This window comes from Sus scrofa, chromosome 13, assembly GCF_054392235.1.
Source record: "Sus scrofa isolate SSC_HxYL_T2T_F1_AM1 chromosome 13, Sscrofa_HxYL_maternal_Yorkshire_Landrace_v2.0, whole genome shotgun sequence".
NCBI lineage: Eukaryota > Metazoa > Chordata > Mammalia > Artiodactyla > Suidae > Sus > Sus scrofa.
Window position 1 is genome coordinate 172,854,567 of NC_139395.1, and position 13,976 is coordinate 172,868,542.

Here is a 13,976-nt window from a genome sequence, read left to right on the forward strand (position 1 = left end):
TTTCCTTTATCATCTCATATTTGGACTATAGCGTATTGAGATTTCTCCCTCCATTTTTTTTCCAATTCTTCCACTGCTGATAAATCCAGCTTCCTTTATTACTACTCAACTTTATTTACCTGTTGAAGATTCTCCCCTAGCTCCCCCATTTCCTGGTGAAAGAAATCATAGAATTTCTCCAAAATCTAACTCAAGGAATATGTGAGTCATGCCCCTGCCATGAGATTGGAATCTGATCTACTTTGCTTTTCCTGGATCTGGGTAGGATGTCCTGCTTTCAGTCACACCACTGGGATGGGATTTACAATGTAGCCATTTTATAAGTTCAGGCTGCAGGGTGCGGTACCCAGCCACCCTCCACACTCTCTGCTTTTCATTCTGCCTTCTTTAGTCTTAATCAAATGTACATCTGCCTCCTTCCCCATCCTGTGAGCTCATTTTTGAACATATGCCCAGCATCTTACTCATCTTCACACACACAACCTAGCATCATATTTCTAGTCTCAAGAAATGCATAAATGAATAAGCAAGTGGAATGTCAATAACTAGCCTTAAAATCATCTAACCAGTCCATTCAGCCTTTGAACCTCTTCTGCAACATCACTGATCCAGAGGCCACAATGAGTATCTCCAGGGATGGTAACATAGCGCCAATGCTAGGGGTATTAATTCTGGTCAGACTGACCTAAGTTCAAAGTTGTGCTCTATTATTAACTGGGTGGCCAGGGATAGGTTACTAAAATGCTTTAAGCCTTGGTTTTCTCATCTGTAAAGTAAAGGTAATAATTGTAATATCTGGTAGGATTGTTAGAATCAAATGACATGACACATGTTAAATGTGGCTGAGTTAACATAGTGTCCAGCATGCAGTGAACACTCAGGAAATGGTGCTGTTTTCTCCTAGTCTTCTTATTGTTTTTGATATTATTTAGCTTCTTTATGTGATCATTGCCACTTCAGGCAATCTATTCCATTTGTTATAGCACTAAAAATCACTAGAAGCTTCTTCCTCTTGTTGAGCCAGCCAGCAGTGAGTGATAAAGAGATTTTGGAAATGGTTTAACAGTTTGAAAATTATTCCAAGAGTCCAGAGAGAGTAAGGACCCAAACTGGGCCCTTAAGTGTTACGTAGGAATAGAGAAGAGACAAGTGCAAGAGGTATTGTGCAGGAGATATACCTGGACTTGAAAACTGATTGGACACAGGAGAGAAAGAACATGAAGTCAATAGAAATAGAAACAGATTTGGGAAAGATGAGTAGATTTTTAAGGTAGTTATGAAATTCACAGATGAGTCAATCACTGGATTTGATCATGAGGTTTTACTGTACTAACAGGTCAGACACCAGATTGCAAAGAGATTTAGGCATTATGAGTGGTAAGAAAGTGGAAGACACTTGATTAGTTTTGAGAATATTTTTTTGAAAAGTTAATGGCAAGAATAAGAAGTGAGCATTAGTTTCATTTTTGTTGTTGTTAGTTTTGAAGGTTGTTTGTTTTTTGCTTTTTGGCCATGCCTGTGGCATGTGGAAATTCCCAGGCCAGGGATCAAATCCTCACCACAGCAGCGACCCAAGCTGCTATAGCAACAATGCCGGATCTCTAACCCACTGCACCACAGGAGAACCCCAAGCATTAGTTTTATTTTACTTTGATATAATGGAACATGTTTGAACAACTTTTTAATTCAGAGAAAAGTCTTCAAAGAATCAAGAGAAAGGATGCATTGAGGATGGAATAAGAAAATGGAATACAATCACCAAGACATTTATTTTTCAGAAGAATGGATAACCCTGAATCAGGAAGGGCAAGGAGAGAGGGAAAGGGGAGAAATGGACTTGGAGAGGAAGGGATGAGAGCTAAATTTGTGTCAGCAGGCACAGTATCAGTAAGGCAGGAAGCAAGGACATTGTTGACGGGGCATCAGCAAGTGTCCTTTGATGTGAAGAGAGGAAAAAAAAAAGTGTGTGATGTGTGGAATAGATGTTTTGGGAAATTGGTAGTTAATCATATAGAAATAAAGAATTTCTGGGTTAGTATAGAAAGTTCCTGGAGTTCCTGTCGTGGCTCAGTTGTTGGCGAATCCGGCTAGGAACCATGAGGTTGAGGGTTCGATTCCTGGCCTTGCTCAGTGGGTTAAGGATCTGGCATTGCCCTCGTTGCTGTGGCTCTGGCGTAGGCCAGTAGCTACAACTCTGATTAGACCCCTAGCCTGGGAATGTCCATATGCCGCAGGACCGGCCCTAGAAAAGACCAAAAAAAAAAAAAAAAAAAAAAAAAAAAAGAACGTTCCAAAGATGGCCAACCATGTGCATCAATCCAGGCTAGTTTGTGAGAGGCCTGAATTTATTTTCATGTTATTCAGTTTCTCCACTTGGTAGAATTCACTGCCAGTTACATCATTAATTTTATTAATGGGGTTTCTACCTCTGGGGTTTCTAGTCTGTGTTCTGCCTCTGTATTTTATTAGAATAGAATTCTAATATGTACCTAAAATAAAAATTTAGAAATAGTAAGGTTTCAAAGATTGTCTAATCTAACGCCCAGAAAATTGATGCCTAAGTGGGCAGAGAGATTCTCCTGATGTCATGCTACTCGTTTGCAGCTGAAAAACATCTAAGCCAAACCACAATCTACTTTCTCCATCATATTGTGAGGAGCTATGGGTTTTTTAAGTTATAGCAGTAGTTATCATCAGTTTTGAGCCTATCGAAGAGATCCAAGAATAGAATATTTCCAGTTGAACCAAACATTATCCTCCACAGTTCCTTACTGCTTAATTAGGGTATGGCATGTGCTTCTTTCTAAAATCCAAATTGCTAGGCAGGCTTTCCAGAAGTATTTTCTGATGACATTCACTGGCTACCACCTCTATCTTTAATAGACTTGTTGCTTCTCCATGCACTTGTGCCCAAATTTAATTAACTACAGGAAAAAAAGTGCAATCAACATTTGATCCTACATGTCGTCAGACAATAATGGGAAATCTGTTACTATATGTCATGGTAAATACACAATAAAACAAAACAATGAAAAACCTTAAGTAATGATCAAAGGATTTCTGATTCCTTTTACTTTTCTTCCAATCTGGTCATTTTTCCTGTCTTTTTCATCTCCTTTTCCCGAGCACCATAGTAGAGAGATGTTAGCTTAAGAGTCAGAAAAATAGCCATTTGCCTGACTCTGTTACTGATTATCAGGCTTTCAACACTCCTTGCCTCTTTTTCTCCTCTACGGTAATTCTTGCTCTGCTCATTTCACAGTTTATTGTATGCATAAATTGAAATAAATTTAAAAACCTTAAGTCCTCTACAAAAGTACAATGTAGTACAATTTATTGGATTTTCCTTCCCTTTGCTTTGATTCTATAGGAATAGTGAGCTTTGGTAAATGAAACTTACACAGTGACATATTACACAATATAACTGTAGACCTAATGGGTTAAATCAGTATATTTTGGTGATTGAGTCATTCACCATTTAGAGCAATTATATTCTAATTTTAGAATTCCCTATGAGCACCTTAGGATCATTCTATTCATTCCATAATATATATGGAGTAAGTATTCTGTGCTAGGTTGGACAGCATTGTTTATGATCATAAGGCCTACATTTTGCTTTAAAATCAAGAAAATTTACTTCAGCACTTTGTAGCTAGGTAGTCTTGTTTACTATCTCTTAAAATTTAGCTGTTGCCTGGAATTGCTGCTGTGGCACGCAGGTTAAGGATCCAGCATTGTCTCTGCAGTGGCTCAGGTTGCTGCTGAGGCAAGGGTTCAATCCCAGTCCCAGTGCAGCGGGTTAAGGATTGGACATTGCCACGGCTGCAGCATAGGTCTCAGCTATGGCTCAGATTTGATCCCTGAGCGGAGAACTTCCATATGCCACAGAGGGAGCCAAAAAATAAAATAATTTAGATTTTGTGTATATTATACAATTTTCAGTTAAGCCAGTATTGAGGAAGGTAACCTAACTGAAGCAGAGGAGAAGGTCTAACTGCCTGTACTTGTATTTTTCCTGACCAATTTGGTTCAAGAGGTGGTATTTAGAAAGCTTTGTGATCAAGGCAAAAAAATTTTTCAGGCTAGATTTTTTTTTTTCTAAGAGATTTTTTTTAACACAGTCTTGGAACATTTCTATTTCATTTTATCTTAGGAAGATGACATAAAATTAAGCTTATTGGGAATTCTGGAATCTGACCTTTGGTAGTTCTGTTAGCATTGCCCCCTGCCCCCACTTGATCATAGAAACAATTCAGGACTTCAGGAATATATCCAAACTAGAGATACATAATTGTGTAGGCCCATCTGGTCTGATTTTAGCTTCTTATGACTTTCCTAAAATCCTGTAATAGGCAGGGAAGGGAAAAAAACAAACAGAAATTCCATGTGACATGCTATCATCACATGTATTTCATAAATCACCGTTGAGGTTTCAACTCACAGTACACAGAGGGTTGGTATCTATAGCATTTGTTCTCAGTAGCAGTTAGTGCTTTTGCTGGAACAGCCTCCTTTACCCTGTCTTTTGTGACTTTGGAATAGAATTGGGAGCCCAGAGAACTGCTTTTATTAGGAAGAAGCAAGCTAATGAATGAGTTTAAGCATTTCAGTAGTTTGGGACTAGTGAGAAAGTAGGCTGAATATACAACTATGTCATCCCTTTGTACTTATGAAACTGTATGGGTTGCATACCCCTTGCTGACTTCATGGGCATGCAACCAATACAGTCACACAGGTTCTCCACTTAGAAGGACCCATGCCTGGTTTAGTGCTTTGTTGTCACCATCTTAATAGTCTTAATCATTTTTGAATAAAGGGTCTTGTGTTTGCATTTTGCAAAGAGACCCACAGATTACATAGCCAGTCCTTGTTTGCAGAGATTCTGGAAAATTTTTGTGTATCATCAAGAACCTGTGCCTCAGGGAACTATATCTAGTCACTTGTGATGGAACATGATGGAGGATAATGTGAGAAAAAGAATATATATATGTATGACTGAGTCACTTTGCTGTGCAGTAGAAATTGACAGAACACTGTAAATCAACTACAATGGAAAAAATAAAACCATAAAAAAAAGAACCTGTGCCTAACACTTAAAGATAAACACACACACACACACACACACACACACACACGTTTTAACATGAGTAAGTGAGTGAAATTTTAAGCCTTTAAATAAAAGCAGTTAACCTGATAACTGCATTCTCAGTCAATTTACAATATTATTCATTCATTCATTTACTCATTTTCATTCAGTTGCTTCAAAATTTTTAATTTAGTAACTACTGTATGCCATCTTGTAAGATGTAATGGTGAATGTCAAGAATTTGTGGTCTTAGGGGAAAGAGTTCTATTAAAAATTACAGAATTTTTTTTTAAAAAAAGCAATTGACCTGGGAGTTCTCATTGTGGCGCAGTGGTTAACGAATCCAACTAGGAACCATGAGGTTGCGGGTTTGATCCCTGGCCTTGCTCATTGGGTTAAGGATCTGGCATTGCTGTGAGCTGTGGTGTAGGTTGCAGACGCGGCTCGGATCCCGTGTTGCTGTGGCTCTGGTGTAGGCTGGTGGCTACAGCTCCGATTCGACCCCTAGCCTGGGAACCTCCATATGCCACGGGAGCGGCCCAAGAAATGGCAAAAGACAAAAAAAAAAAAAAAGCAATTGACCTGAATCTTAGTCTATTTAATTTTTCAGAGTTAAGAGTTGAGGGGAGGTACTAGATTTTTGAGAAAAAATTTAAATGTAAAAAAAAGAACGCAAAATAGAACGACAAACACGTTTCCCTCACTATACATACAAGGTATTATTTTATTCTATTTAATTGAAATGTTTATTTAGGAATAAGAATCAGGAGTTCCTGTCATAGCTCAGTGGTTAACGAATCTGACTAGGAACATGAGGTTGCAGGTTCTATCTCAGTGGGTTAAGGATCCAGCACTGCCCTGAGCTATGGTGTAGGTCACAGACTCGGCTCGGATCCCGCATTACTGTGGCTGTGGCAAAGGTCATTGGCTACATCTCCAATTAGACCGCTAGCCTGGGAACCTCCATATGCCATGGATGCAGTCCTAGAAAAGACAAAAAATAAAAATCAGATAAATGTTATCTGTTGGCCCCACCTCTGGGGCCTGCTCTCTCTACCTGCTCATTGAGAGCCAAAGCACTATTTCAAATGCTGCATCCTTCCAGTATTTCTTGTCTTTTTACACTGACAGTAATAATATACGGTAACATATTTTGTGTCAGTGTCTTGATATTTGCGTAAATTACATGAAACTACATGGGCCATTTTTCAACTTGCTTTTTGCATTCATTATTTTGTTTGTAAAATCTCTCTATATGGATAAATGTAATCCTAGTTCATTCACTCTTCTTACTGTAGACCGTAGCAGTGCAAATCTCCTTTCCTGATCTGCTGCCTGCTTAGCAAGGCTGTATAGAGCAGAACCAGAGAAGTCTCTATCTTGGTTCTGCCACTGCCAATGGTAAAAGTCACTGACTGGTGACATTAGGCAAGTTGTCATCTTTCTGAAACTCTGTTTTCATGCTTACAAAATGGGATTAATAATTTCTACCATCCAAGATGTTTTTGTGATGATTAAATGAGATAGTATATGTAAAATCTCCCATGTGGTAAAGGTGCAAAAAAATAGTGGTGAGGAGAATCATTACTTTGCCCAATATATGTCTGAATATTATGAATGCCTAAATACTTAGGGAATAGTGATCTTAAAATTTGCACTCTTTGATTTTTCTCTTTCTACTCTGAGCTTGGCTATTAGTCTTGATCCTTTTTTTAATAATAAGATAATTTCACCCTTGAAATTTTTGGACGCCTTAGAGTCTCAGCTCCTTTTACAAAACTGAATGATATTTCCTCTAGTGCACCTTCCATGGTGTTAAAAGGCTTAAATCCATACAGTTATGAAACTCTATTAAATATTCATAAAAATATGCCTATGTTCTTCTCTATGCATAATTATAAAAAATGAACATTTAGTGATTTCTAACTTTCATTTTGCAAAGTAGCAAGTAATAGAACTGAGAGATCTGGAATTCCGTCAGACCACAGCTGTGTGGCCACCCAGTCCCCTAGCTTGCAGTTAGAAATTAAAACCTTAAGCACACATTGAGCTGCTTTTTCATACTCTCTGCAAGTTTTTAAAAATCTTAATAGAAGCCACCATTAAATCTTCAGAGCAGATGAGAGTCTGTTATGTGCTAAGAAATTTGAAATAGTTTCTGAATCTCCTTGTGGTCTTACAGTGTACTTTTGTTATTCAACAGATTTTATACAATTCGCTATAGAGAGAAGGATAAGGAAAAGAAATGGATTTTTCAACTCTGTCCAGCCACTGAAACAATTGTGGAAAATCTAAAGCCTGACACAGTTTATGAATTTGGAGTGAAAGACAATGTAGAAGGTGGAATTTGGAGTAAGATTTTTAATCACAAGACTATTGTTGGAAGTAAGTACCTGGAACTATTTGAGTAAGCTTTCTGTAGTTATTTTTCTTTTTTCTGTAATTATTAAATTTCAAATTATTTTATTAGTTGTATAATATGATATGAGTTAATGTCCATCATCTGTATTTGAGAAAATACAAAATGAACAGAATTTGACTCTTGATATTGCAGAATCTTTTTTATAGAGTGGATTTTTTAAAAAATGGGTGATAAACTAGTATTTGATGATGACAAATTCTTGGTAACTTTATTGGCCATCGTTGTATTTTAAATCAATCTCTGACCTGTGAATATTAACTGAGTTACAACACAGTGATGTGTACAAATGTTAGTTAAAAAGCTGGACCAGTAGAAGTGACTCTGCAAAGACCTTAGGGGGCCCTGTGCTTTCCTCCTACCATCCCTTGCTTCAAACATCATTGGAATCAGTATTTGAAATGATAAAAAATAACATAATATGTCTGAGTTAGAGCAGGAGTTGTTACTGTCTTCATGATGATTAGTAAGCACTGATTTAGGGAAAAGAAGAATGAAAAGACTCATTTTCCTCTTGTTTTTGTCAGGTAAAGGCAAAGTAAATGGGAAAATCCAGAGTACCTATGACCAAGTCCACACAGTGGTACGTACCAGATTATTTTTAAGAATGTTTTTAAAAAATCATGTCTGCTTTTTACTTTTATAAAATAAGAAAATAGTCCTATTATGAGGTACCGAAACCAGATTAACTGCCTGGCTATAGAGTGTTGGGTCAAGTATAAAAGCTTTTGAAAATTAGTTTCTTTGTCAGAAAGTGGAGGTGGGGCCATGAGACCAGATCAATTCTAATTTGTTTATAACTATAAAATTCTAATATTCAGCAGTTACTCTAGTACTTCAGCATCCCAGTACTTTGAAGTTATACTTACTATCTCCTGTCCTGTTGGTTGTTTTTTACTATTACATGTTTCAAGAGTAAACTAGTATATGCTATACTTAGATTGCTACTGTTCAAATCTTTCTTCTATTTTCTATCATTTCCTACTGCAAAGAACCAACCCTTTCCAAAATGAGGAAGCAACTAGTTTGGTTTTGTAACATGCCCAGCCTCTATTCAGTGCAGTAAATGTTTGTATGTTTCATGTGCCAGGCATTTTCCTCCTGTTAACCCTGTTCTTGCTCACCTCAGAAACTCCATTGTTCTTTTTTCCTTCACTTGTCAAAATCTATTCTCAGGAAACATCATATCAATTACATACTACCTGTTATAAATGTAAGCCATTGTTCTAACCGTCACAGAGATGTTTGCCTTTTAAATCACATGCCTAATTATATAGTAAAGGACATTATGTCACTGAGCAGGTAGAGGTGGCACTTTGGTAAGAAGAGAGGAAGTTGATGTTGGCTTTGGTCCCTATGTATTGGGAATGTCCAGCCAGGGAAGTACCCAGAGTCACGTAAACATGCAGAGACTCTATTGATGGTTGCTAATTTGCTCTATTCATTGTGTGCATGATGCATGTGGATAGATAGCTCTGTATGTCTAATTAAAGAGTCTGCAGAATAACCCATTGCTCATAACCTAGTGGTGAAAAAAATGGTAGTATATACCTCATTGAATAAAAGAAAATGGGGAATTATTTTCAGTGACAGAAAATGAATCTGGGTAAAATAGTCCAGATACAGTAACTGTTTCTTTGTTTTGTATGGGCAGAAAAGTAATTAAAATAATCATAATTATTAGATTATGATGATTCCCCAGGAGACTATTTTGATATATTTCAAATCATAAGATAAGAAAGAAGATTGTAGACAAATTCCTAGGCCTGAGTCGATTTATTCATTTTCTTTCCTTCTTTCCTTTCTCTCTCTCTCTTTCTCTCATTTCAATTATTTTCCTAATTATCTGATATTTGATGGAGAGTATTTTGATATACTTCAAATCATAAGAAAGGAGATTGTAAGAAAATTCCTAGACCTGAGTTGATTTAATCATTTTCTTCTTTCTCTCTCAATTTGATTATTTTCCTAATTATCTGATATTTGGAGACATGTATAAAATAGGAAAAGAAATATTAACATGATTACCTATAACACTGCCAAATAAAGACTGTGTAAAACCATTTATGCAAACTATTACATTTAGAACAGATAAGCAAAGTTCTACTGTACCACAAAGGGAACTATATCCAATCTCTTGGGATAGAACGTGATGGAAAATAGTATGACAAAAAGAATTTATGTATATTTATGACTGGTTCACTATGCTGTACAGCAGAAATTGGCACAACACTGTAAATCAACTATACTTTAATAAAAAATAAATAAAATATAAAAAAAATATAAATGTATGTTTTTTTGTTTGTTTTGTTTGTTTTTTGTCTTTTTTGTCTTTTCAGGGCCGCACCTGCGGCATATGGAGGTTCCCAGGCTAGGGGTTGACATCAGAGCTGTAGCCACTGGCCTACATCAGAGCCACAGCAACACTAGATTCTAGCTGCCTCTGCAACCTACACCACAGCTCACGGCAACGCTGGATCCTTAACCCACTGAGCAAGGTCAGGTATCGAACCCGCAACCTCATGGTTCCTAGGCAGGTTCGTTTCCACTGCGCCAGGTCGGGAACTCCAAAAGTACCTATCATTAAAAACAACAACAACAAAAAAACCGTTTAGGAGTTCCCATAATGACTCAGCAGAAACGAATCTGACTAGCATCCCTGAGGACACAGGTTTGATCCCTGGCTTGTGGATCCAGCATTGCCACAAGCTGTGGTGTAGGTCGCAGACACTGCTAGGATCTGGCATTTCTGTGGCTGTGGCATTAGGCCAACGGCTGCAGTTCCAATTCAACCCCTAGCCTGGTAACCTCAATATGCCGTGGGTGCAGCCCTAAAAAACAAAAACCAAAAAACCATTTATTGTCTACTGTTAAAACTTTAGAACGTTATCTTTTTTCCAAGCATGTTTCATTATAAAATTAAAATCATGCTATACAGGCAATTTTAGTCTCACTCTTTCACTTAGCCAAAATATGGTCTAGCATATTTCATTTTCTTAAATGTTCTTCATATGCATAATTTCAATTGCTATGTATTATGTAATCTAAGTACACTATCATCAACTCAATCAATTTCAATTTGTAGGCATTTAAGTTATTTCTAGCAGTTGAATTGTAAGTAATGTTATGCTTAGCATTTATGATCATAAATCTTTGTTCACATTTCTGATTATGTCCTTAAAATAGATACTCAGAATGGAAACTAACAGTTAAAACTTTAACATTTTTAAACTTCCTAATATGTTCTGTCAAATTTCTTTCCAGAAATATTTTACCTATTTACAATCTTCCTGACAGTGTATCATAGTCACCTTGCTGTAGTACCCTGATTATCAACATGATGTATTTCCATCACTAAACTTTCAGCTAATGTTATAGTGTAAAATGGTTTTTAAATTTCTGTTTCTCTGATTGCTGATAAAGCAGCATTTTCTTCACTTATTTATTAGCTACTTGTATTTACCATTTAATGACCTTTAGTTTCAGTTCTGTTTATTGGGCATCTCATGGTTTTTTTTTTAATTGAATAGTTTAAAAACTTTAAAGAAAAGAGAGCTTGTGATATTATCTAAACATTACTCACACATTTGTTATCAATTTTGTTTATAGGAATTTGTGAAATAGGCAAGTCTTAATTTGCTTAATCAAGTTATTTGTCTTCTCCTGTCATGTCTTCAATTTCAGAAAGCCCTTCCCTATCCAGAGGTCAGATAAATCTCTCTCTCTTTTCTAAGTTGTTTGATTTTGTAACTAACTCTAAACTACATGGATTTTATTTTGCTATATTATATGTAAATGAGTTTCTATATTGATGAGGTTATTTTTCTAAATAATTAACCAATTGGCTTAGCACCAAATATTGAATTCTTCCATTCCTTAAGGCCCCTTTGGCTTTGTCTCTCTTAAATCCAATCACAGGAAATAGAGTTACTCTTACATTCTCTTCTACAACAGTCTTCACTCTTGTTGTGAACGGTTTCCTAGGAAGCATATTTTATCTCCCACCTTCTAGGCAGTCAGACTTTACCTTGTGTGTAACTCAACATCCTTTCCTTCATTCCTTCTTTTCACCATCATATGCCAACAATTTGTATTTCTTTCGGCAGAATATTTCATTTAGGGTGAGTTACTCAGTGACACTGGGAAAGATGATTGATGTTTTATTCCCCAAGAAATTTGATTTATTTTCCACATCATAAATAGCCCTGACAAGAAGATCCAAGAAGAAACTTCCTGCATATGTGACACAGAGCCAGATATTTTATCACTTCAAGCTGTGAGGCAGAGTACCCCCAACTCCAGCCAGTTCCAATGAGCTGTGGTTTAAAACTCTTGGTTATTTCCAAAGGAAAACCCAAATTAATTGAAAAGGTATTTTAAGGCTTCTCTGTGAGGCTTTCTTCATTGTTACCTTTTGGACAGCAGGAAAAAAAAAAAAAAAAGTTTCCCAAACGGCCATCTGTTCTTTGTGGGGGAGTTCTAGAACATGGGAAAGTTGAAAAGGAACCTCTTGGGAGTGCTTTTGGCCATCTTAAATGGACACTTAGAATTGATTCTGAAAGTTGATTTGATACTTGGAGGATTAAAATATTTTAATCCAAATGAAATCCATATCAGTCCAAATGTTTACCCATCTCTTCTCTGAGACTGATCTTAGAAGGCAGTATTTCAAGAGAAAGGAAATTAATTCCAGAGTTTTAAGTAAAAGATATGTTGTAAAATGTTTTAATCATCTCTTCGTGCTTAACTGCAGTATAACCCTTTCACACCTCTAAAAATGAGATTTGAAATGGGAACAATTTGAACTTGAGGCTATCCATTTTTAACAGATAAAATGAAATTTAGGTGAAAAATTTGAATGTGAAATACAACCCCATTTTAAGGATCCTGTTACATTATATTTTGTAATCCATGCATCTAAGCATGTGTTCAGCAAGCAAGTCCCAGTACACTTGTGCCAGTGGACATTTAGCAGGGGTCTCTTTTGATTATTAGTGCCTTTGTTCTACCACTTATGAAATACTTTGAATATCACCCCCCTGCCTACACCTCTAGAAAAATCAGAGAAAAGATGTACACATAAACAAAACTATGATTCCCCCTATATAAGTTGTGTCACTTGCGATCCATGTAACTGAGAAGGAAAAAAACACATCATTGCACTATTATCTTTATGCTAAGAATCAAGAACACTGTTTTTTTTATCAAGGTGAAACTTGGTGTTTACTATTAGGTTTTATTATATAAAAAAATAAAGGAACAATGATTAACAGGACCTAATTTTAATACAGTATCTCTGTATTAAAAAAAAACTTAGTTATCTAAATAGTTCACTAACCAAATAATAAATGTTTGAAGTATGCAGCACATTTTAATAGTTATTTTAAAATAGAAGTTTAATTATTTTAATTAATCCAAATCTCCTTAGAATCAGTGTTCCCCTAAAATAGAACATCTATTTTCACCCTTTTTTCTATCAGAGAGATATCTACTTATCTTTTTAAAAAGCCATGTCTATCATTGGTGAAAAGAGAGGTGGTATCAATTTTGAAAGTGTAACAGTTAGCAGATGAGTGAATAAGGAGAAATATGGTCTGGTCCTCACTCACATCCTGAAATTGTGTGCAGTGAATACATCACGTGCTCTTCCATTCTTAGTAATCACTGTCCAAAGCAGAAACTTGAAAATTTCTATCTAGACCACCAATATTACCAAAGGTGTGTGTCTGACCAGAAATACAGAGACTTTTGCAAGTAGGATGTTAGATTCACTTCTGGTCAGAGGTTATGTTGAATCAGTATATTTCGTAACTCTCATCAGAACACCCTAAAAATGAATTAAAACCAAAATGTAACATGCCCAAGTTTTTCTCATGTGGTTTAGCTCTTGAGTCATCTAAATTTGATTTTGAGCAACTCTTAGCCACTCCCCAAATGAACAGCTCTTCTTCATCTCAGGGCCTGAGAACAAAGTTAAATCTACAGTGCATATGTTGACAGAAATACCAAATGGGCAAACCTGTAAAGAATAACTTGCAAAGCATAGCATTCTGGTGTTATCACTGCTTTTATTAAATTAATTTTCAAAATAATATCAAGAGGATTAGCATAACACAAGTTGAATCAAAGTTCTCTCACACTCTATGGTTCCTGCTGCTGTGGTTATTTCTAGATGAGTGTAGGCTTTCTCTAATCTAAAAAAAGCAAGCTGAATTGGTCACCAAGAGAATTGCCTTTTATGGATTCAGCATCCTCTCCCCATTGAATCTCATCAACTGGATACTCGGCCACAAGTCCCCCCGTATCCACCATGCTCAGGATATAGCACAACCAGTGTTCTTAAGGGAAAGAATTTCAAAAAACTCAAAAAAAAAATAATTCATCTCTTATAGGGTAGGAGGGAAGTATGATTACTTCCTGACATACAGTAAACATTTGAAAAAGAATTGCTGAAGAGAGGGGTGAGAGCTG

General features: G+C 36.4%; 1 protein-coding gene across 50 annotated transcripts in view; it reads left to right on the plus strand.

Annotated features, from left to right (window-relative positions):
- The window catches only part of ABI3BP (ABI family member 3 binding protein), a 277,985-nt gene that overhangs the window by 116,198 nt on the left and 147,811 nt on the right, over nt 1-13,976 (plus strand). For all 50 annotated transcript variants that reach the window (XM_084991540.1, XM_084991569.1, XM_084991544.1 and 47 more), the window contains exons 5-6: nt 7,290-7,471; nt 8,033-8,088. In XM_084991540.1, coding sequence (XP_084847666.1) covers nt 7,290-7,471; nt 8,033-8,088 — 238 coding nt within the window. The remainder of the gene's footprint in view (nt 1-7,289; nt 7,472-8,032; nt 8,089-13,976) is intronic.